The sequence below is a fragment of the Dama dama genome, chromosome 33 (genome assembly GCF_033118175.1).
Source record: "Dama dama isolate Ldn47 chromosome 33, ASM3311817v1, whole genome shotgun sequence".
Taxonomy (NCBI): Eukaryota; Metazoa; Chordata; class Mammalia; order Artiodactyla; family Cervidae; genus Dama; species Dama dama.
Window position 1 is genome coordinate 34113167 of NC_083713.1, and position 24012 is coordinate 34137178.

Sequence of the window (24012 nt, forward strand, 5' to 3'; positions counted from 1 at the left end):
TAAAAATTCAATAGTTCTTGACAGTGAGCTTGATTGCTCAACACAGACAGAGATAAAAAGAACTTAGAGATCATGGAATATTTATAGACTCATTATAGAGATAAGGAAATTGAAAATTCCCTAGTTGAGTCACTTGATTAAGATCATTAAAAGCACAAAAAGCCAGAAGTCTCAGCTTGGAGCAGGAAGGCTTTTGCTTCATAAACGGAGCCTTAACCAAGACACGGGTGACTCCCATTTGTAACATTATTTAAGAAACGGATCTCCATTATCTTCCCTGGACACTGATTTTATCTTCACTGGTGGTTTTTCTCTACCAGGAGCAGTAACTCTCCTAATATCACCCTGATAATGAATAGCCAGGCCAGGGACGTGAACGCAGATGTGCCTGGCTCCAGAGCCTCAGCCACTGTGGTAGTTAGTTAATCACACATGCTCACTCATCCTCCCAAGAGAAAAGGCAGAGAAGGGGGTGGCAAGCCCTGCCAGAAGGAAATGTGCTGAGACTTGTTTGATTTTTAGGCCTGGAAAGCCAGAGTCAGTGGCTGCCTGGCTCAAAGCTGTACATTTTGATACATGAAAACCGGACAAGCAGTTAAGAGTTTACCAAGCTCTTTAAGATTTGTAAAAGGAGAAGTGTAGTTCCCAGTTATAGTTGCAACTTAATAGGCAATATTAAAATGCTAAACACCAAGATTTTAATTGTATTATATCAAATAGATACTATTTGAATGGATTTTTCATCCTTAGCCTTTTGTTAAAAGAGAGGAAACAACCATTATTTGAATGACGTTTAAATTTTAAATCACAAGGGTATTTTTTACCAGTACTGATACTTTAACGACCTAAAAGGGAATATTCTCTTCCAATGAGTAAGAAAATTTACTGCCAACCAGTAACAGATTACATAATAAAGAACAGAAATTCACTTTGACAAAAGGGCACCTTAAAAAGTGAAGGAGAAAGTGGGTTTTAGACAAATTGGTGCCGAGCTATCTAAATCTGTAGCTTAGAATTTGGATGGAAAGTTGGCCCCGAAAAGTTGGCCCTCCTGCATGTCCATTGTACTAAATATCTTATACACCCATATGCCTATGCTTGTTTCTCCAGGCCTTATCTTTATCCTAGAAAGTATGCATATTAATGAGAAAGTCTATGCCTAGAAATGTATATGATGATATAGACATGTAGTGCCATTTATAAGAGATGTGATATGCAACAAACAGGAGGCATATATTACAGTAACACTTGATAACATGAATAGTTATATTACCACTTCATTTGAGCATGTCATTTATTTTACATTATAAATTTCATGAGCATTCTTTACATATAAAAATGGCTATGATTACCACGGTTATTAAAAACTATATAGTAAAGCTTTAAATTAAATTTAACTGACAAACACTCATGAAGCAATTTCAATGGACAAAATGAATCCTGTAAGTTTTATAAGTACATATATTAAACATTATACTAAAAGGAAATCATTTAAAAACTCTTAAAATATTTTTCTATGTATACTTTTGTCTTCAAAAAGAAAAAACTTTCCAATTAAAAAAAATTGAGAATTTTTCATAAAATAGTGATTTCTAGTGCTTGCTTCGGCAGCACCTCTACTAAAATTGGAAGGATAGAGAGAAGATTAGCATGGCCCCTGCACAAGAATGGCATGCAAATTTGTGAAGCATTCCATATTTTCATTACCAATGGCATTTTTCACAGAACAGGAACAAAAAATTTTACAATTTGTATGGAAACGCAAAAGATCCCCAAAAGCCAAAGCAATCTTAAGAAAGAAAATTGAAGCTGGAGGAATCAACCTTCCTGATTTCAGGTTATACTACAAATCTACAGTCATCAAGACTGTATGGTACCAGCACAAAAGCAGAAATATAGACCAACGGAATAAGATAGAAGGCCCAGACACAAGCCCACACATCTGTGGGCAGCTTATCTTTGACAAAGAAGGCAAGACTATATAATGGAGAAAAGACAGCCTCATTAATAAGTGGTGCTAGGAAAACTGGACAGCTACGTGTAAAAGAATGAAATTAGAACACTTCTTAACACCATATACAAAGATAAACTCAAAATGGATTAAAAATTTAAATGTAAGGCCAGAAACTATAAAATGCTTAGGGGAAAACATAGGCAGAACACTCTTTGACATAAATCACAGCATTACCCTCTTTGACCCAACACAGAGTAATGAAAATAAAAACAAAAATAAACAAATAGGATCTAACTAAACTTAAAAGTTTTTGCACAGCAAAGGAAACTAAAAACAAGATGGAAAAAAAAAATCTCAGGAGAAATTAATTGCAAACAAAACAACTGACAAAGGATTGATCTCCAAAATATATAAACAGTTCAGTATCAGAAAAACAAACAACCTAATCAAAAAGTGAACAGAAGACCTAAACAGACCCTTCTCCAAAGAAGACATACAGATGGACAATAAGCACATGAAAAGATGCCCAACATGACTTATTATTCAGTTTAGTTCAGTCGCTCAGTCATGTCTGACTCTTTCAGACCCCATAGACTGCAGCATGCCAGGCTTCCCTGTCCATCACCAACTTCCGGAGCTTGCTCAAACTCATGTCCATCGAATCAGTGATGCCATCCAACCATCTCATACTCTGTCATCCCCTTCTCACCCCACTTTCAATCTTTCCCAGCAACTGGGTCTTTTCAAATGAGTCAGTTCTTTGAATCGGGTGGCCAAAGTATTGGAGTTTCAGCTTCAGCATCAGTCCTTCCAATGAATATTCAGGACTGATTTCCTTTAGGATTGACTGGTTTGATCTCCTTGCAGTCCAAAGGACTCTCAAGAGTCTTCTACAATATCACTGTTCAAAAGTATCAATTCTTCAGTGCTCAGCTTTCTTTATAGTCCAACTCTCACACCCATACATGTCTACTGGAAAAACCATAGCCTTGACAAAATGGACCTTTGTCAGCAAAGTAATGTCTCTGCTTTTTATTATGCTGTCTAGGTTGGTCATAGCTTTTCTTCCAAGGAGTAAGCGTCATTTAATTTCATGGCTGCAATCACCATCTGCAGTGATTTTGCAGCCTAAGAAAACAAAGCCTGTCACTGTTTCCACTGTTTCCTCATCTATTTGCCATGAAGTGATAGAACTGGATGCCATGATCTTAGTTTTCTGAACGTTGAGCTCTAAGCCAACTTTTTCATTCTCCTCTTGCACTTTCATCAAGAGGATCTTTAGTTCTTCTTCACTTTCTGCCATAAGGGTGGTGTCATCTGCCTATCTGAGGTTATTGATATTTCTCCCGGCAATCTTGATTCCAGCTTGTGCTTCATCCAGCCCAGCATTTCTCAGGGTGTACTCTGCATATAAGTTAAATAAGCAGGGTGACCACATACAGCCTTGACGTACTCCTTTCCAGATTTGGAACCAGTCTGATGTTGCATGTCCAGTTCTAACTGTTGCTTCTTGACCTGCATACAGATCTCAGGAGGCAGGTTGTGTGGTCAATGGCCACCATCAAAAAATCTACAAAAAAAAAATGTTTGAGAGGATGTGGATAAAAGGGAACCCTCTTGCACTGTTGCTGGGAATGTAAATTGATGCAACCTCTATAGAGAATAGTATGGAGATTCCTCAAGAAAACTAGGAATAAAACTACCATATGACCCAGCAATCCCACCACTGGGCATATACCCTGAGGAGACCACAATTAAAAAAAAAACACTTGCACCCTAATGGTCCCATTGCAACATTATTTATAATAGCCAGGACATAAAAGAAACCTAGATGTTCATTGACAGATGAATGAATAAATAATTTGTGATACATTTATATAATGGAATATTACTCAGCCATATAAAGGAAAGAATTTTAGTCAGCTGTAGTGAATTGGATGAAAATAAGCCTGTTTTGGGCTTCCCAGGTAGCACTAGTAAAGAACCCGCCTATCAATACAGGAGATGTAAAAGATGTGGGTTCGATCCCTGGTTTGGGAAGATCCCCTGGAGAAGGTCATAGCAACCCACTCCAGTATTCTTGCCTGGAGAATCCCATGGACAGAGGAGTCTGATGGACTACACACAGTCCGTAGGGTTGCAAAGAGTCAGACACCACTGAAGTGACTTAGTACACAACACAGAGCTTGTTACACAGAGTGAAGTAAGTCAGAAAGAAAAAAAACAAATATGGGCTATTAAAGCATATATATGGAATCTAGAAAAATGGTAGTGATGAACCTATTTTCAGGGAAGGAATGGAGACACAGAGAGAACGGACTTGTGGACATGGTGGGGAAGGTGGGGGATGAAGTATGAAAGTAAGCCCTGACATATATACACTACCATGTGTAAAATAGAAAGCTGGTGGAAGCTGCTATGTAATACAGAGAGCCCGGACTGGTGCTCTGTGATGATCTAGAGGGGCAGGATGGGGGGTGGGGTGGGTGGAAGGGAGGCTTAAGAGGGAGGGTATATGTATAGTTTTGACTGATTTGCAAAGTTGTATGGTAGAAACCAACACAACACTGTAAAGCAATTATCCTCCAATCAAAAAAGAAAAGAAAAGAAAAAATAGCAATTTCTATATTAAAGAAACTAACATTTCAACAAATATATATCTAGTGAATTGATTTCTTTTCACCTGTGAAACAACTGTTGAAGAATAAGAGGGGACAGAAAAGCAGATATGCCAATGATAGAGAGAGAGGCAGTAGTGACTAAAGGAAAACACCTGGCCCAGGAGTCCTGGCAGCAAAGAAAAAGAAAGATTTTTGGTACTTTGAGATAAAGCTCTCTTATGGAGTCTTTATATAGGGAACACTGAATGCTAACAATACTTTCTGTGTTTTAACTCATTTAGGAGAACTCTGTGAATTATAAAGACATAAAACACTATATGAAGACGAAACAATAATAAACTATTATGGCTTCCTATGGTGGCTCAGTGGTAATGAATCCGCCTGCCAGTGCAGGAGACTTGGGTTCGATCCCTGGTTTGGGAAGATTGCCTAGAGAAGGAAATGGCAACTCACTCCAGTATTCTTGTCTGGGGAATCCCATGGATAGAACAGCCTGGCAGGCTACCGTCCCTGGGGTCGCAAAAGAGTTGGACACAACTTAGCAACTAAACAACAAATATATCTCAGAAGATAGCCACAATCCCAATTTTTAACTCCCTGATGTCATCAATAAACTCATACATAAGTATCTAAATAAAACATTTGCTTGCTTGAGATTAAATAGCTTCTAGAAATATAAAGTCTGAAATAAGAGTACATCATGAGAAATGTTGGGCTGGATGGAGCACAAGCTGGAATCAAAGATTACTGGGAGAAATACCAATAACCTCAGTTAAGTAGATGACACCACCCTTATGGCAGAAAGTGAAGAAGAACTAAGGAGCCTCTTGATGAAAGAGAAAGAGGAGAGTAAAAATATTGGCTGAAAACTCAATATTCAGAAAACTAAGATCATGCCATCCAGTTCCATCACTTCGTGGCAAATAGATGAGGAAACAGTGGAAACAGTGACAGGCTTTGTGTTCTTGGGCTCTAAAATCATGGCAGATGGTGACTGCAGCCATGAAATTAAAAGACTCTGGCTCCTTGGAAGGAAAGCTATGACCAACCTAGACAGCATATTAAAAAGCAGAGACATTACTTTGCCAACAAAGGTCTATCTAGTCAAAGCTATGATTTTTCCAGTAGCTTAGTATGTAAACCTCTTTCCCTTTTATATTCTCCAGCAGAAATCTGAGGCCTAGATTATCATTCAGAGAGATATGTAGCTAAATAGACTTTCTCTCTAGCTAGTGATTTTGAAACTAACTCCATGCAGAGAATAAATCTCTAATAGAACAAACTCAACTTTTATCTGTTCCTTTTTAAATAGTCCACTAGACCCTTTGAATTGGAAAGACCTTCCCTGACTTGAGGTCCCACTCACATCTTACAAGTAACCTAGAAGTGGAGTTTTTAAGGATTCCCTTACTCCTTAATAGGGCTTTCCTGGGAGTGCAGCTGGTAAAGAATCCGCCTGCAATGCAGGAGACCCGGGTTGGATTCCTGGGTCGGGAAGATCCACTGGAGAGGGATAGGCTACCCACTCCAGTATTCTTGGGCTTCCCTTGTAGCTCAGCTGGTAAAGAATCTGCCAGCAATGCGGGAGACCTGGGTTCTATCCCAAGGTTGGGAAGATCCCCTGGTGAAGGGAACGGCTACGCACTCCAGTATTCTGGCCTGGGGAATTCCATGGAAAGAGTTCCATTCCTTTCATTTCTAAAAAGCAATAGTAAATAATGAAGTATTTCAAATAAGGTTTCTTTGAGAAACAAACACAAATAAAAAATACCTGCCACTTATTCTGGAATGTGTAAAATGACGGCTTGTAATAGCACTGTACTTGAATAAGTCATACTGTCACAGTGACCTTTACTGATATACTACTTCCCAATATAAAGCATCAATCCCGCTGCTTGAAAGATCTTTTTTGTGCAAGACCTGCAGATATATCAGGTAACAAAATAATGATTTGCTATCTGTATAGTCCACGGGGTCGCAGAGAGTCATACATGACTGAATGACTTTCACTTTCACTTTACTCCTTAATTCATTCCACAAATATATGCAGAGAACTTCCTATGTTCTGGGCTGTTCTTTCAGGACGCAGAATAGGAAGTGCCCCCCTAAACACTCCAATTGTGTTCTTGTGTAAAGGAATAACTGAAACAAAGTGTCATGGGGCCTGGCCCCACCTCCTAGAATCTAAAGGGGGCTAAGAAAGGGAGGGGCCAGTTCTTTATGTGTAGTCCAGAAAGTCTTCCAGAGGATATAACACCTAAGCACATGCATTAACCATGACTGGATCGGGAGGTCAAAGGAGATTTCCAAATAGAAATTGAGCAGAATCTTGGAAACCTGGACAATTTTGCAGTAGTTCATCACAATGAGAGGAAAGGATGAGGGGAGTAGGATAATTTCCCACTATTATATATAAAGACTTTTAGCAACTTTGTTTACTATTTTGCTAATGAACTATGTAACCCACAGACTACAGGGGGAACAGTTTAGTGCCTACCATATGAGAACACCAAGTCTAGCCTATTAGGGATTCTGAAAGTGGTCAACTATACCTAAGGTAGGCTAAGTCATGCTGGACAACAAATCACTCCAATATTTTAGAAGCTTAAGCCAAAACAAGTTTGTTTCTTGCTTTATGCAGATTCTGTTGTAGGTCCTGGGGTATCCAGGGCAGCTGTGCTCAGGGTAATAATAGGGCATCCCAGGGTCCTTCGGTCCTGTGCCACTTCCATCTGACTATAACCCTCCGTGATTGCAGCCGCAAGGGAAGGGAACCTAGAGAACCAAGCACTGGCCTGTCAATGAGTCTACCAGGAAATGAAACATTACATGTCTGCTCACATTTACTTAAAAGTTACATCACCATACCTAATTTCAGTGGGGTGGAGAATATAATCCTCCCCTACACCTAAACCCAGAAAGGGGACAGGGAAAATTAGTAAGCACTCAAAATGCCTTCAGCAGTCATGAAATGTTATGGTAATGTTTTATGGTTCAGATTAGTCTAATGGAGTTTGCTAGCATGTCATAAATTAAGGTTGAAATTAACTACAGTTTATTCTTCATCTAGCGATTGAAAGTTACTTATCTGATTCATGAAACTGTTTAACCTGTGTCATTTAAAGACTAAAATTCAGATGGATTTAAATGGAGTGATTTGATTAATATTAATATCCAAGAAAATATTGAAAAGCAAATTTTTCTGGTACGGTTCTGATATTGTAATCCACATAAGCTACTTTTTTTCCCTTTTTTATATTCAGAGATACACTGAAAGGCATATATCATGCACAGGAGTGAATAAATATTAAATTAATGCCTCTCCGTAGAGACAAAAGGCATACTACTAGATATTTAGCGTGTTACTTAGTTTCAGGAATCTTTGTATCAATCACTGTAGTTCCAGCTACAATGGTATATAACTGAGAGAACATTTAGTCAAGCAATGGTTCTAAGTATCAACCTAATTTTTACCACCTTCCAAATCAGTAGGGTGAAATGGCTAACACAGATGTACTACACGATGCTGATACCACAGTACAGGCCTCATTTACGACCTTCTTTCACCTAACCTCTCTACTACAGTTGATGGAAATACTTTAAACTGTAAAGTTACTTTCTTAATTAATTCACATTTTTTTTCGGAATGCAAACTTTCGGGCCCATCAGAATTGGCTTGCACTTTACAAAACCTGGCAGGCACGTATAACAGCACACAGGATTTGCAAATATTTGTTTGTCAGGTGTAAAGAATCCCGTAAAGAGCATGCACGTGGGAACTAAAACGTATACACAAGTACACGGTTGTGGCTATGGGAGTCCTTTCTTCCCATAAAACTTTCAAGAAGTGAATAAAACCTGTCATTCGATTCTTAGTTTATAGATGGTTATTAGACATAATATTGTCAGTCCTCATGTCACAGTTGTTAAAAGCTTAAAAATAAAAAGAAGGAAAAAAATGCCTCTGAAGACAGGACAAGCTTAAACCCGCCACCAATTAGAAAGATCACAGTGTCATAGGTATGCTCTTAACAGGATAGCAACCTCAGAGGTCAAGTTGGGGGGAAAAAAAAGAGAGCACCCCGGACGGAGGTCAGACTGCAGGGAGGGCAAGCTGCAGGCCCCATCCTGCGGGTTTCTCCCGGTACTTCCGCAGCCCCCAGGTCCTCCGCTCCGGTCCCCGCAAGGGGGTACGCTCCCTTCCTCCCCACCTGTCCGGCTGGGCTTCCCGAAGCGATGCCCTAGCGGTGGGAGTGAGAACACGCCGCGCGGGAGCCTCCTTTCGGTTCGGCTTCCCCAGCTGGACCCCGAAGCCCCGGGGAAAGGAAATTACCACTCAGTGCTCTCCCACCCCCGCCCTGTTCCTCTCTCCGGCTCGCTGCCTGTCTCGCTTTGATGCCGCCGAGCCCCAACGCCACTTCTGGGCGGCCATCAGGCGGAGGCGGCGACGAGCTCCGGGCTCCAGGGAGGGAGATGGGGCAGGGTGAGTAAGCCGGCCCGGGGAGAGGATCCGGAGCGCCCGGCACCCGCCCGTGGGCGGAGGAGGCGCTGTCTGGCCCGGCCCGCGCAGGGCAGAGCCTGGGAGAGGCTTGCCGCTCTCCCCTTCCTCCCAGTCCCGGCTTGGGGCCGAACGCGAGCGCGCCGGCCGGGGGAGGGAAGAGTGGGAGAGGAAGCCGCGGGAGAGAACAGGGAGCCACTGTCCCCTTTGGAAAAGAAAGTAGGAACCCTGGGTGGGAAAAAACGAAGGCGCCCTCCCAACTTTTCTTCGCGCAAAGTTTTCCCAGGGCGTTTTGTTTGTGCGAACTCGGCCGGCGGAGCCCGGGATCGCGCTGCCGGCGTGGCGGCTGTGCCTGTGCGCCTCGCCCCGCTCCTCCTCCTCCCAGCCTGGGCAGCTCCGCTCCCGCCCCGAGAGGCGCCAAACGGCTACCCAGTCACCTCGCGGGGCGGGGGCTGCAGCGCCGCCTCCCGCCGCCGCCGCTCCGGGCGGCCGCTAGACCCGGCGGCGGCGCTGCCCGCGGACGGGGAGCCGGGCCCGCAGGTGGACGCGCACCCTGGGGGCGGACGGGCGGGTCCCGGGCTGGGGGCGGCTCGGGCGGGCTCTTGACGTGCGGCCAGCCCCGCTCGGGCCTCGGGGAGACGAGCGTCCCGCCCTGACCCGCCGGCCTCTCCCACCCCAGCAGTGACGCGCTGCCTCGGAGCCGGAGCCCGCGCAGCGCCCCGCAAGGCGATGGACGGCCGAGCCCCGCGCGTGCAGGACGCTCCGGCGGCGCTCCCGCCGGCCGCACCCGCAGGGTAAGCTTCGAGCGCCGCGCCGCCCCTCACCCGGGAGGTCGAGAGCTGCCGGGCCTTCACCCGTCACCTGGCTGGCAGCTCGCCGCCCCGTCGGCGGCCGAATTCACCAGCCGCGGGACACGCGGCCGACGGGGCTGCTTCCTCCCGGCCTCCTCGGAGGCCGCCCCGGGGTGGGGGCTCGGTGGGTTTTGATTGCTTTCCTACCGGGCTGCTCTGAGTTGCTAAAGGGCAGCTGAATGCCAAGAATTGGGTAAGGACTCCGGGAGCAAAAATGGTAACAAAGGGCTCCTTGTTGGGGCTCTGGGAGACCGGCGGACGGTACCTGTAAGTGAGCTGCTGAGAAAGGGAAAAAAGTTTCCTTGGCCGAGGGCTGAGGCTCAGCAGGTGAGCCGTGTCAAGGTGACTGTAAGGAGGAGGCTTTCCGCGGGCGGGTGGAGGGCGACAGGAAGGTGTGCCGGCTGTCAGCCCGCAGTGACAGTTCCGGGACCCGGCCGGGTGCGCGCCTCTGATTGGGGGTGTGTGTGCCTGTGGCCAATTGCCAGTGCCAAAGCCTAGCGCAGAGTCAGACCGCAAACACGGCGCGTTTCTTTGTACCCTCACATGTTTAGGAGAGATTGGAATGGAAGGGGCTGTCACATGGTGAGTTAATATTCAGTGGAGCACGTCTTCCTGCCAGATATGCTAATAATCACCTTGCTAAGCGTTTGGGTAAACAGTAATGAGAACAGGTAGTTCTGCAAGAGGTGGGGAGAATCTGAAAATAACCTTCGTCTTGGTAAACACTGAAGGCTTTACATGGGCGCTAGTTGAACTTCTGAAGCGGGAAATCCCTTTGGGCAAGTGTAACATTTTCCTTCAAGTGTTCCCCCAATTCAGTTTCTTTCCCTATAGTTAATCCGAACAGGGCAGTGCTCTCAAGAGACTATGAACATTCAGAAAAGACTCGGTAAGGAAAAGTCTGTTTTATAGCTAATGAATGACGCTTGCACAGTTGTCTTGATTTGAGAGTAGAAAAGTCATTTTTTACCCCGGAACATGACACGCGTTTCCTTAGAAGCAGGTCACAGCATGTTTATTCATCAGAGACCATTTGAACATTGGCAGTTGTCTAGAGGAAACATGGAAAAGTCTCAAAGCAGCATGACTAATATAAAAGATATTTAGTATAATGCTTACGTAGAGGAAACATACAGTGTATGAATTAATTCTTTTTCTTCCAATTAGCTATCTTCTCCGCTCTGCAAATAGCTGTATTTCTGTGGACTTCCGTTCCTATTCTTTACCCAGATTTTTCATTATTTAGATATAATCATATATATTCTTTCATATATTTCATAATATATATAATGTATGGGGAAAGAAGTAAATTGGCAGGAAGATATTAACCATAAAAGCATGAACCTCTAAAGGGAGCTTCAGGAATACTGAAATGTATTCAGGTATCTCAAAATAAAATAGCATTAAATTGGTGGATTTGAAAGTGGATTAGACTAAGGTACTATTTGGGCTTCCTCCATGGCTCAGTGGTAGAGAATCCGCCTGCAGTGTAGGAGACAGGAGTGGAGGGTTGGATCCCTGACTCAGGAAGCTCCCCTAGAGGAGGAAAAGACAACTCACTCCAATATTCTTGCCCGGAAAATCCCATGGACAGAGGAGCCTGGCGGGCTACAGTCCATAGGATTGCAGAGAGTCGAATATCACTGAACACACACACACAGATACTATTAAAAAAAAAAAAAAAATAGAACCCAGCATATGCACATACACAAAATACACTAGTATACTTTTATGGGTGTTCAGAAGTCAAATAATTCTGTGAGTAAAATAGGCGAGGTCAGATGCCTCTTACATAAAGGAAACGAGAAGAGCTTTCTAATGATAAGCACGACTGTAGTAAGACACTTCAGATTTTACTTTTGAGGATTTAAAGGTTAAACTGAAATTCTGTGCTTCAAAAGAATGTACAACATTGCTTTATCTAATTTCTGAAATATGAAGAAAATACATCTTAGAAAATTTGTCCTGCCCTCTCCAAATTTAAGAAGAGATAAGTTGAAAAATGCTTCAACATCTTATCTAAAATAGCATCCCCTCCCCCATATCATTTTACTGTATTATTTGGAGAAGTTAACAATATTTGAAAGGTATAAATGTTGAAAAAAATATTACTTTTCTGCTTTCACTTGTTTGTCTTGTCCCTGGGTGTATTCCAAGTGCCTGTTATATAGTATTTGTTGACTATTCATTATTCAATATTACTTTTGTTCTTTTTATCAAAACCCCAGTATGTTAAAAAGGTTTTAATTCTGACGGAAAAAAAGGAATTATTATAGAGATGGACAGTTCTTTGGGAAGTGGTAGGGCCAATCTATATGTTATAATAAATGTTAGGTTTGAAAGTACATTCTTTACTAATTAAATCATGACTCCAGTAATTTATGACGCCTAGCTTAGTCCTTAACTTATGAGGCCTAGCTTAGTCCTTACAGGCTTCCCTGGTGGCTCAGGCTGTAAAGTGCCTGCCTGCAATGCTGGAGACCTGGGTTCGATCCCTGGGTTGGGAAGATCCCCTGGAGAAGGAAATGGCAACCCACTCCAGTACTCTTGCCTAGAAAATTCCATGGATTGAGGAGCCTGGTAGGCTACAGTCCATGGGGTCCCAAAGATTTGGACACGACTGAGTGACTTCACTTCACGTCTTAGTCCTTATTCTTGAATATTGCTGCTCTAAAGAATGCTTCTGTATGTACTTTTCCAAGTTTTAGATCCTTGTAATATGTCATTTTAAAGAAATTTAATGCAACTCCTTATTTTACAAATGAGAATCTGAAGCACAGAGACAGTGATTTTTGAAGGCCCAGAGCAAATTAATGGCAAAACCTGAAGGAAAACCCAGGGTGTTAGTCGCCTAGTTCATTGCATTAATTGCTTTTAATCTTTTTCAGATCACAATATGATAACATTTCAGCTGGATGCTTTATCTTTAGAGCTGCTAGTGCTGGTGATTTTACTTGCCAAAGTGGATAGATATTTTTAACTCTTTGAAATTTAAATGTCAAAAGTTGACCTTGCTTTGAGGGACCTTATTGGTGTTTTGATTCTGAAACAAGTTTTCAAGCATGGCATATTTGCATATTTTTTTATTGACTTGCAGCATGGGAACTATGGAGCTAATTGAAGGCATAGTAAAAAAATTAAGAAATGATTTAGCAGCTGCTTCCTTTAGCTTTTATTTGGAGGCATCTTTGGTTTGAAAGTTTTACTTTTGATTGTTTAAACAGGTCTTGTTAGCTAACATGTATTAACTACTTAGAAGCTGAATGCCTTAGCAAAGGTTTCAACATAATCACCTGGGTATCTTTAAAACAGGTACACATGCTCTCACACTCTTACCTATCCTAATTTTAATTGATCTGGGAGGGGAGGAAGGCATGGGGAGTTTTAAAATACTGCTAGGTGTTTCTAATATGCATCCAGATCTGAGAATCATTGATTAAGCAGGTATCACCAGCTGAGATAGAGATGAAACCATAAATGGAATGGAGGCTGCTATTAATCATTTTTAGCAAACTTAAGACCCTAGCGTTCAGCTTTCTTTTTACTTTTTGAAAGATTCCATTTAGATGCTCTATAGTATTGTTTAATTTTAATTTTTTTTTTACTTTTTGAGGAAGTATATTAACTCCATTTTATGATTTTGTATCTGGGGCTCAGATAATTAACATATGCAAAGCTATACAATGCTAAGATATGCACGAGTAATAAAAACAAGGTCTAATCCCCAAAACTATGCTCTTCATCCCTAGGCCTGTTACCCAGGATGTTTGCTACCATGGATGATACTGAATGGAATATTTAAAGTGGCCTTATGCAAACGTCTTGAAATTACGTTTCTAGTATGTTTAAAAAAAAAAAAAAATCCAAAAAAAAAAAAATCCTACAAAATTGAATGTGTATGAAAAAACCCAAAGCCTACCATTTAAAAGGAACTTAAATTTTTGGTTTATATCTTTAAAGTCATATTTAACATTTTCATGTGTTTGTTTGGGATGATTTATCTCATAGTATATTGACACCTTTCTTTTTGTCAGATGACAGATATGTCATAGCTATACTTATTTTTGCTCTTAGGCAGCAATTAAATTTATTATAGCATAGTTTCAAATGTAGGATTTTTGACCAAATAAGAAAAATAAAAGTGTTTTTTAAGACACTGCTAGACATTTTTTTCAAAGTCTATAATTTTCTCTGAATGTATTAGATGGTAATTTGATACCGTTATCACTTAATCTTTTTATTGAAATGCCAGTTGTATTTATATAATAAATTTCAAGCTTCATGTCATTGAGACAACTGCTCTAATGCAATTAATTAGTCAAAACTTGTGAGCCCTTATTTTACATTAAACACATTTTTCTGGGCACGGGGAGACTGGCTCCTGATCCAAAGAGCTTTACTAAAATTATTTGTAACTATGCAGGGAAAAAAGGAAAGTACTGTTAGAGTAGAAGTGGTACTTTGATATTAACTTTAAAAGCATACTGTGGATATGCTTAGGATTTAAAATATAATGTCATGGTTCATTGGTCAGCAGACTTTGTTCAGAGGGTTGAAATGGGCCCTCTATCTGTTTGTCTTAAGTTTTCCTCCTTTTTTTTTTTTTATTGTGGAGTAATACACACAAAATTTATCATCTTAACTATTTTTAAGTGTACAGTTCAGTATTAGGTACATGCATATTGTGCAACTGTTATCATCATCTATCTCCAGAACTCTTTTCATCTTACATAATTGAAACTCTATACCCTTTGAACACTAACTCCCTATTTCTCCTCTCCCCACCACTCCGGACATCTGCTATTCCTCTTTCTATCTCCATGATTTTTGACCACTCTGATTACCTTGCATCAGTGGAATCAAACAACCTTTGTCTTTTTGTGACTGGCTTACTTCACATATTATAATATCAAGATTCATCCATGTTGTATCATATATCAGAATTTCCTTCCTTTTTGAGACTGAATAGCAATGTACTTTTATGCATTTATCTATCGATGGACACAGGTTGCTCCCCTTGTTTTAGCTACTGTGACTATTGCTGTTAGGGGCATGAGTGTTTAGCTATCTCTTTGGGACCCTGCTTTAAGTTCTTCTGAAGCAGAATTACTGGATCTTATGGTCGTCCTGGGCTCCCCAGGTGGCGGTAGTGGGAAAAAGCCCTGATGCCAATGCAGGAGACAAAAGTGATTCGGATTCAATCTCTGGGTCCGGAAGACCCCCTGGAGTAGAAAATGGCAACCCACTCCCGTATTCTTGCCTGGAGAATCACATGGACAGAGGAGCTGGTAGGCTACTGTCTATAGGTTCTCAAAGAGCCAGACACGATTGAAACGACTTAGCCAGCACACACAGCGTGGTCATCCTATTTTTAATTTTTTCGAGGACTGCTATACAGTTTTCCATAGCAGCTATACCATTTTGCATTTTCCAAAACAGAGCACAAGACTTCTGGTTTTTCTACATCATTGCCAACACTTGTTGTTTTATTTTTTTGAAAGCAACCATTCTGTTATGTGTGAGATGGTATCTCATTGTAGTTTTGATTTGCTTTTCCTTAATGATGTTGAGCATCATATCACGTGCTTGTTGGCTATTTGTATATCTTCTCTTGAGAAATGTCTATTAAAGCTTTTGCCAATGTTTCCTTTGGTTTGCTTTTTTTGGCTGTTGAGTTTTAGGAATTCTCTTCATATTCCAGATATTAATCCCTTATCCTCTACCTGTCTTTGTAAGGCATTATTGGTACACAGCCATACCCACTTATTTGAATATTGTTTATGGCTGCTTTCATATTATAGCTGAGTAGTCCAGGCAGAGATATTATGATCTGTAAGCTAAAAATATTAGCCTTCTGTCCATGTACAGAAAAAGTTTGCTGATCCCACGGGCCAACTTATGAAATTGGTAAATGAAATAGTGATGATTCCAAATTTATTTACTTGGGAGGGAGGCATGTAAGTATTGAACTTAAATATAAATTAGAACAAAATGATATTTGTTTGCATAAAGCAAGATAATTCTTATAGTAAGCACTTATATTCAATGGTGATCGATGGTTGTGTTTCCTCCTGCCCTCCCCCCTGCCCCCACCAAATGAAAACTTAGGCTTGGCCTATTGGCAAGCAATGTAGAAATTATAACATTGATGTGATTTCAGAATATATTTTAAAGAAAAGTTCTACACTTCTGTGCTGGAGATGCTTTCATGAAAAATGACTGATGTACGGTAAAGGAAACAAATGTGCCTAGGAGAAGCTTGACCAAAGGTATACTTAATTCCTATTGAGTTTTTTTCAGCCTATACCTATTTTCAGTTAAGCAAACTGTCTTTATAATAATAAGTGTTTTTGTTGTTGCTATTAAAGATCTTTCATATCCTGCAGCTTTTAGTGCTCTAACATTAGAGTGACAGTTATTAGAAGACCTTTTTTTTTTTTTTAATGACTTTGCTAAATTTTTTCCCCATCTGTTACAGTAAAAACAAACTAAAAGTATGGGAGAAAGAAGTTTCCCATGACTATTTATAAAGGGCCAAATGTCTTCAGTTTTGATACAAACTTCATATCTGAGGAATGAATCCCTTGGAAAAGATTCTCAAAGACTGACTAGTCTTTAGAAAAATGCTAGAGTGAGCTTGTCCCCACCCTGCCCCATACTTTAAGTTCACATTGCTGCCTATAAACTTAAATAAGTCAAAACTATTTATTGACTTTGTACATTAAAAAAAAAAAAAAAAAAAAGCTGTGGAGGGGAGTCCATGGTAATCTAGTGGTTAGGATTCAAAACTTACACTGCAGAGGCCTGAATTCCATCCCTGGTCCAGGAACCATCCTGAGTGCCACACCGTACAGTCAAAATACAAAAAAAGTAAAAAAATCTCACTTCAGATGAGCATGTATACTTAGGAGTGGAATTGCTAGGTCAGAAGAATATGCATGTATATTCATCTTTTATAGACACAGTCATTTTTCCAAAGTGATTCCACCAATTTATGTTCCCATCAACAACATATGAAAGTTCTAGTTGTTCCACAGTTTCGCTAAGAATTAGTGATGGTCAGTCTTTTCCATTTTAGTTTTTCTGTCAGGTATGTAAAAATACTGCATTCTGTAATATCTCAATAAAGCCAGGGGGGGAAAATGGGAAAAAAACCGCTGTGGAGTTGAATTGTGGAGTAGTTTGACCAAGAAAGGCTTTAAATGGGATGCTCATCTCATCATTACAACAGCAAAGAATGCAGGGAGGAGAAACAGTTTAAGCTTAACTTGTAGAAAGCCAAAAACTAAGAATTATTTGCAGCTTTTACTGTATGTTAAATAACTACACATCTTTACAAAGGTTACAATTTCCAAGTTTCACAGGGAACAAGTGAAGATATTTAGGTATCCTATATGGAGCAGTATCGTGATGTACCTTTTCATGCTGTGTAACTCAGACTGATAGCTCAGACAGAGGCAGGCTTTCAGGAATTTGGTGGGAGGAAAACACAGTACATTACAGAACTGAGTTATTTTCTTAACCTCTATGCTCTAGGAAAAAAAAAAAAAAGGTAGCCTCATTATGGCTTTCAGGTATGTGGTTGTGACATGGTGAGGATGAAGGTGCTAGGTGAGCAAAAAGTATGAGAAGAATGATATCTGAATTCCTCATCTTCCCTGTAGGTACTCATGTACCCTTCCTGTTTGTTGATTGCCCCCCCTCCCCCACTGAAAGCAGAGCTTTAGAGACAATGTAAATAAATAATTACTTTTTGAAAAAGAGTGTGGGTTAATAGGACAGAGGTTTTCCTTGGTAATTGCCTCAGGCTTGGAGAAAATTGCTTTGGATGAAATTAAAAGTGAAAATGCCATCCATATTGGGTGGGATTTGATTTTTAAAAATAGATAGCTCAGTTGGTAAAGAATCTGCCTGCAATGCAGGAGACCCCAGTTAGATTCCTGGGTTGAGAAGATCTGCTGGAGAAGGGATAGGCTACCCACACCAGTATTCTTGGGCTTCCATTGTGGCACAGCTGGTAAAGAATCCACCTGCAATGGGGGAGACCTGGGTTCAATCCCTGGGTTGGAAAGACCCCCTGGAGAAGGGAAAGGCTACCCACTCCTGTATTCTGGTCTGGAGAATTTCATGGACTGTATAGTCCATGGGGTCACAAAGAGTCGGATACAACTGAGCGAGTTTCACTTTCACTTTCAAAGTGGTTCAGAGTTAAGCCTCTGCAGTGGGGTCAACAAAAAACCTGAGATACAACCCTTTGGGTCCAAAATGTGGATCTGCTTTTAAAAAAATGATTTTGATTTCCTCATGTAGGGTGTAACTTGATTTTAAATAGGGTTGAATACCAAAGGATATGTTTTGGAAACATATCACAATAAGTTTTGTACACAATAATATCAGTAGGAAGATGCATTGTTTCCTCAATGTAATTAATTTGAGAGATTAATACTACTTTACGCATTTTGGTGTATTTTTAAAAATTACACCATTTCACTTTGTAGTGATGCGATTGCCACTTCTGTACTTAACACCAATGTTTATTTGTAAGGAAATAGAGTTAAGATGCTCAAATATAGGTGGGCCATTTATCAGCAGTCCTTGACTTTCGTCTCTCTAACCTATACACCTGCTATTGCAAGCACATTCACACAGGCTACTGTTTCTGGAGAAATGGAAGTGAAGAAGTATTAGAATAGCCCCAAGGGGAACAGCCAGAGTTTTAACAGCTGCTATAGTCGTGTATATCAGTTGAGTTGCTCTGGGAAAGCAGGAAATTGAGTTGCTAACTCCAAAAATGGCTCCCACCTTGCCTTTCCCACGTCTGATGGATGTGCTGTAGTTCCTAGACCAAGTGAGTTCACCGTGGTCAGGATAATTATGAAGCCATTGAATTGATTTTCTTCTTTGTGCTAACGTGGCAGAGAGAGGAGTAACACTGTTTCTTCCTCCTCTTTATGTCAGGTGTCCCTGGTCCCTGTCTTATAGGACAGCCTCTGCGTCTCGTGGTCTGAGCTGTCATGATCCTCAGGTGTTCATGGTTCTGTTAGTTACTGGCTGCAGAACTACTGAATAACGTGTCCTACCCCCCTCTCTTTTGTTTCTACATAAGGTGCCCATTCCCCGAAAGCAGTTAGATGCTTTAACTTAAATTTTATTTTTTTGCTGTGTTTCAAAAGAGCAAAGCTGAAAGTGGCAAAGAATGTTGGCAGGTGGAGAGAAACTACTTTTTTACACATTGTCTTTTGATATCAGGCTACCAGTCGTCCTTCTTCAGTTTTCTCTTTCTCTAAAAGAGGATAAGTTGGACTGACTTTTATTACCAGTAAACTTTCCCCCACGCCCAGAAGAGTTAGGTGTGACTTCATTTGAAAAAAAAATATATATTTAAAACTAGATCTGAAAGGGGAAATAATACTGATTTTTCCCCTTTACATATAATTAGGACAAATTTTGTATCTAGAACCTATTCCAACCTATAGTTTAGTTTATCATACATTTTTGATATACAGTCTGATCTGAAAGGAGCAGTGTCCAAGAGTTCATATAGTCTGTTCATCTGTTGTGATCCTGTATGTCTGTGGAAATACATGGGAAATTCACTCTTAGATGATGTTAAGAAAACATAGTCGTGAAGTTTGTGCTGGTAACTTTGTGAAGCCTAGGAATGTGTTTTCAGCTAATTTAGTAGTTATAAGTGATATAGCCTAGAATGTATGCACTTAGAAGCATTTTTAGAGTTTCCTAATTAAATTTAGGAGTATATATATATATATGTGTGTGTGTGTGTGTGTGTGTTGCACACCAAATATTTTGGACTTTTATTTTTGTGTGACTCATAGTTATTTAGGACACTAAGCAGATTATTCAGGCTCAACTTAGTGGCAATTCTAAAAGTTATCTGAAGGTGTTGAATGAATATTTGCTGTAATTTTTGTATTCTTCCAGGTATTAAGCATAACACGAGTTGAAGTTGGCAGTATAGAATATTTGAATGTCCTGGATTTTGGTAATTCGTAGTTTCCTTATATCACTGTAAAATCTAGGCAGGGTAAAGAGATCAAATTTCTGGAACTCCACAGAAAATTGTAATGGTTTGAATACAAAAGCATCCCAAGTGCCATTGGTGTTAAAGGACCAACCAAAGGAGCATCCAGAAATGAAGGCAGATTCAGAACAGGAGGGAGGGAGTTGTTTTTATCATCGACATCTTTACCACTTACCAGCCTTCACAGGGGATATCATAACATTTCCTGTCCAGAAACAATTTTTAAAAATTCTGGCACTTAGCCGTTTTGCTTTACTAGTTAAAGGCATTTCAGAATGCTATGCTCTCCGGTCAAAGCCTTTGTTTGTTGTGATGATTGTGCATCCTGGCATGTGACCTGTGTGACTGGTGAGGGTGTGTCTCAGGGCTGACCTTTGCACCCTTTATCTCTGTGGCCCCTGGGGTCCTTCCTTAGGATAATGCTCACCAGTGTGGCCCTGAGTGAGTCAGGGACTCTTGTGAAGGTGGATGGAGAATATTCGAGAAAAGGAGGGGCACCTTTAGGAGTTGAGAATGGAGGCTTTTTTCTTCCTTGAATCCTTGAAAACCAGTTTAAAATTAACACTGCCAACAAGAAACAGTTTTTCACTGATGTATGTACTTAAAGTTCTAAAACTGGGGACTTCCCTGGAGGTTTAGTGGTGGGACTTCATGCTTCTACTACAGGGGGTGTGGGTTTGATGCCTGGTTGGGGAGCTAAAGATTCTGCATGCCCTGCAGCACAGCCAAAAAAGGAAAAAAAGTCTAAAATTGGCTATGTCAGTGCAGAAAAAATGTTCAAAGTATTTATTTTTAAAATAAAGTGGGAAAAATTTAGGAGAGAAATGGTTAACACCTGTATGTAATTTGATTTTTTATATTTAGATATGCTAAATGTATTTCAGTTGTATATTGAGCCCTTATGTGATCTGCTTATGTTTTTACACTTTTGTATCATGGGAAAAAAAAAAATGAAATTTCATGGTTTGTGAAGGGGAGAATTTTCTTGACATTTTTCCTTCTTTGGTTAGCCAAATAGATGCATGCTGAGTTAAATGGAAATGTAGAGGTAATTACAATTTTATTTGGGGAGGTAGGTGAAGAAAGGAACAGGAAAAAAGGCAAAATATGTTCAATGATGGAAAAATGAAGAGCAGAACAGTCTCTGATGGCAGAAGAGGAGGCAGTGGTGCAAAATTGCTAGACTAAACTAGCAGATTGAGGTTTGTAGTCTTTAATCTCTTACATTCAGTCGGTAACTCTGGTACTATTAATTTGTGAAACACTTCTGTGATCTTAGGTTATTAGAAAGCATTTTCTTCCCCCAAATGTATATATAACATCTTCAAAAATACCCTGTATGTTTTGTGGGAGGAGAGATTCCATGAACGTTAATTAATAGTTATGCCAATGACAATTATTCTCTACAGTGTTATTTATAGGTCACATCACTGTATTACTTGTTTTTCTTTTCTTTTTTTTTTTTTTTTTACTTGTTTTTCTAATAGGCAGTATAGTCCAATGGCACAGAATTCAAAAGAGAAAAATGATGAAACAGTGAGAGATTCTCCCTATATACTGTTCACCCAGGCTTTCTCCCTAGAGGCAATCATGTTATCATGTTATGGTTCTTACAAACCCTTGTGGGATACTCTACACCAGTGCTGTCCAATGGGAATATAATGTGAACCACCAATACAATTTTAAATTTAGGAGCTAGCTTTAAAAACTCAATTTGAATGATGTATTACACGATGTAGTGGTTAACATGCTTCTAGTTCTACAGAACAGTAAAGTTGTCTTTAATAGAAAAAATATTTTACATTGTCAGATTTGAAATATAGATAAATTATGCAAAATTTGAATTTTAGTTTCTTATTCACATCAGTCACATCTCTAGTGCTGAAAAGCCTTATGTGGCTGGTGTCTACTCCATTGGGCAGAGTATCTCCTTACAGTCAGGAAGAAATGGGTGTGTGTATGCATATTGTTTCTTACCCTTTTATATTCTATTTTATTACATAAAGGGTTCTATTGTTTTCCCCATAACTACGTGTTATGTCTTTGTAGGGATAACCATAATGCATACAACCAGTCCTGTAATGATGGATACTTGAATTTATTTCTCCCTCTCCTGCCCTTTTACTGTTATTAAGTGATTATTAAGTATTATTAAGCATCCTTTAATCAGGGTACAATTTCCTGTACTAATATCCTTTCCTGGCATGTTTGATTAAATTAACTAGATTGTGAAACCCTAAAAAGCAGAGACCATATTTTTTAAAAAAATTTTTCATCTTCAATGAATTTATACATATGTGAACTTGTAATCACAAGCCAGATCAAAATATAGAATATTTCTAGGAGCATAGAGTCCTCTGTCTTGCTCTCTCCTCATCATTACTCTGACTTCCATCACAATAGATAAGTTTTGCTTATTTGTAAACTTCATATAAATGGAATCAATTCTTTTGTGTCTAGTTTAGCATTATGTCTGTTAGATTCATTTACATATTTTTGTTGGCAGTAATTCATTTTTTCATTGCTGTGTCATATTCCATCATGTAAGTATATATTTTTATTGTAATATTTATAGACATTTGGACCTTTTACAGTTTTTGGCTCTTACAAGCAAAGCTTCCATGAATAATTTTGTACCAGTCTTTTCATTGGCATAAAGATTCACTTCTGGCTAAATAATTTGGAGTTAACCTCATCTCTCTTTCTCCACATACATGAGCATGTGCACATGCACACACACACAATTCTTAATTCCATGTGGTTCTTAACACATGCTAGATGATCACTAAATGATTAAAGATACATTATTAACTAGTCATGTACTATGAACTCAGTTCAATCTTACTAAAAATATTGAACAATAGTTCCTTGTAGACTCTTATTATTCTTGAATGATATATAAAGCATAGCATTTTACCCAGGCTATACACATTTCTTTTCTCTTGTTCCCCTTTTTTTAAGCCTTATTTTAAAAACTGAGGTATAGTTGATTTACAATGTTCGATAAGTTTCAGGTGTACACCTTAGTGATTTCAATTTTTAAAGGTTATATTCCATTTATAGTTATTATAAAATACTGGCTATATTCTCTGTGCTATACAACATATCCCTGTAGCTTATTTATTTTACACTTAGTAAAATACTAAGTATTAGTATAAGTAGTAAAATACTAAGTGTAAAATACTAAGTGTATTATTTTACACTTTGTACCTCTTTTTTTTTTCACTTTGTACCTCTTAATTGCCTACCCCTATCTTGTCCCTCCTCTTCATTTTCTGCACTCGTAATTACTGTTTGTTTTCTATATTTGTGAGTCTGTTTTTTTTTTTTGTTGTTATAGTCACTAGTTTGTTTTATGTTTTAGATTTCACATGTTAGTGATATCATTCAGTGTTTGTCTGACTTACTTCACTAAGCCTAATAGCCTCCAAGTTCATTCACTAAGCCTAATAGCCTTAAGTCCATCCATGTTGTTGCAAATAGCAAACTTTCATTCTTATAAAGTTTATAACTGAGTAATATTCTGGTGTGTGTGTGTGTGTATGTGTGTGTGTATGTATGCCACATCTTTATCCATTCATCTGTTGATGTACACTTGGGTTGCTTTCATATCTTAGCAACTGTATATAATGTTGCTATAAATGCTGATATATTGGGGTGCATATATCTTTTCAAGTTAATGCTTTCCTTTTCTTTGGATATATACCCAAGAGTGAAATTGCTGGACCATATGGTGATCCTGTATTTAGTTTTTTGAGGAACCTCCATACTGTTTTACATAGTGGCTGCACCAGTTTATATTACCACCAACAGTGTACAAGGGTCCACTTTTCTCTACATCCTCACAAACATTTGTTATTTATGGGCTTTTTGATGACAGCCATTCTGGCAGGTGATACCTTGTTGTGGCTTTGAGTTCCATTTCTCTGATTAATGATGTTGAGCATCTTTCCTTATGCCTGTTGACCATCTGTATATCATTTTTGGAAAAATGTCTGTTCAGGTCTCCTGCCCATTTAACTGGGGTTTTTTTTTTTTTTTTTTTT

At 39.6% G+C, this 24012-nt stretch overlaps 1 protein-coding gene and 1 non-coding gene across 5 annotated transcripts in view; both read left to right on the forward strand.

Moving 5' to 3' along the window:
* Positions 1-1595: 1595 nt before the first annotated feature.
* LOC133051319 (U6 spliceosomal RNA) lies at positions 1596-1702 on the forward strand. Its single transcript, XR_009691823.1, has one exon. It is a non-coding gene; the product is annotated as a U6 spliceosomal RNA (small nuclear RNA).
* A 7253-nt stretch (positions 1703-8955) lies between these two features.
* Positions 8956-24012, forward strand: part of COBLL1 (cordon-bleu WH2 repeat protein like 1) — a 164923-nt gene continuing 149866 nt past the window's right edge. For 3 of the 4 annotated variants that reach the window (XM_061135175.1, XM_061135176.1, XM_061135178.1), the window contains exons 1-2: positions 8956-9058; positions 9753-9867. In XM_061135175.1, coding sequence (XP_060991158.1) covers positions 8971-9058; positions 9753-9867 — 203 coding nt within the window. In that variant the 5' untranslated portion in view covers positions 8956-8970. Of the gene's footprint in view, positions 9059-9752; positions 9868-10072; positions 10118-24012 lie in introns of those variants that run through there. The other variant, XM_061135179.1, reaches the window with a different exon arrangement.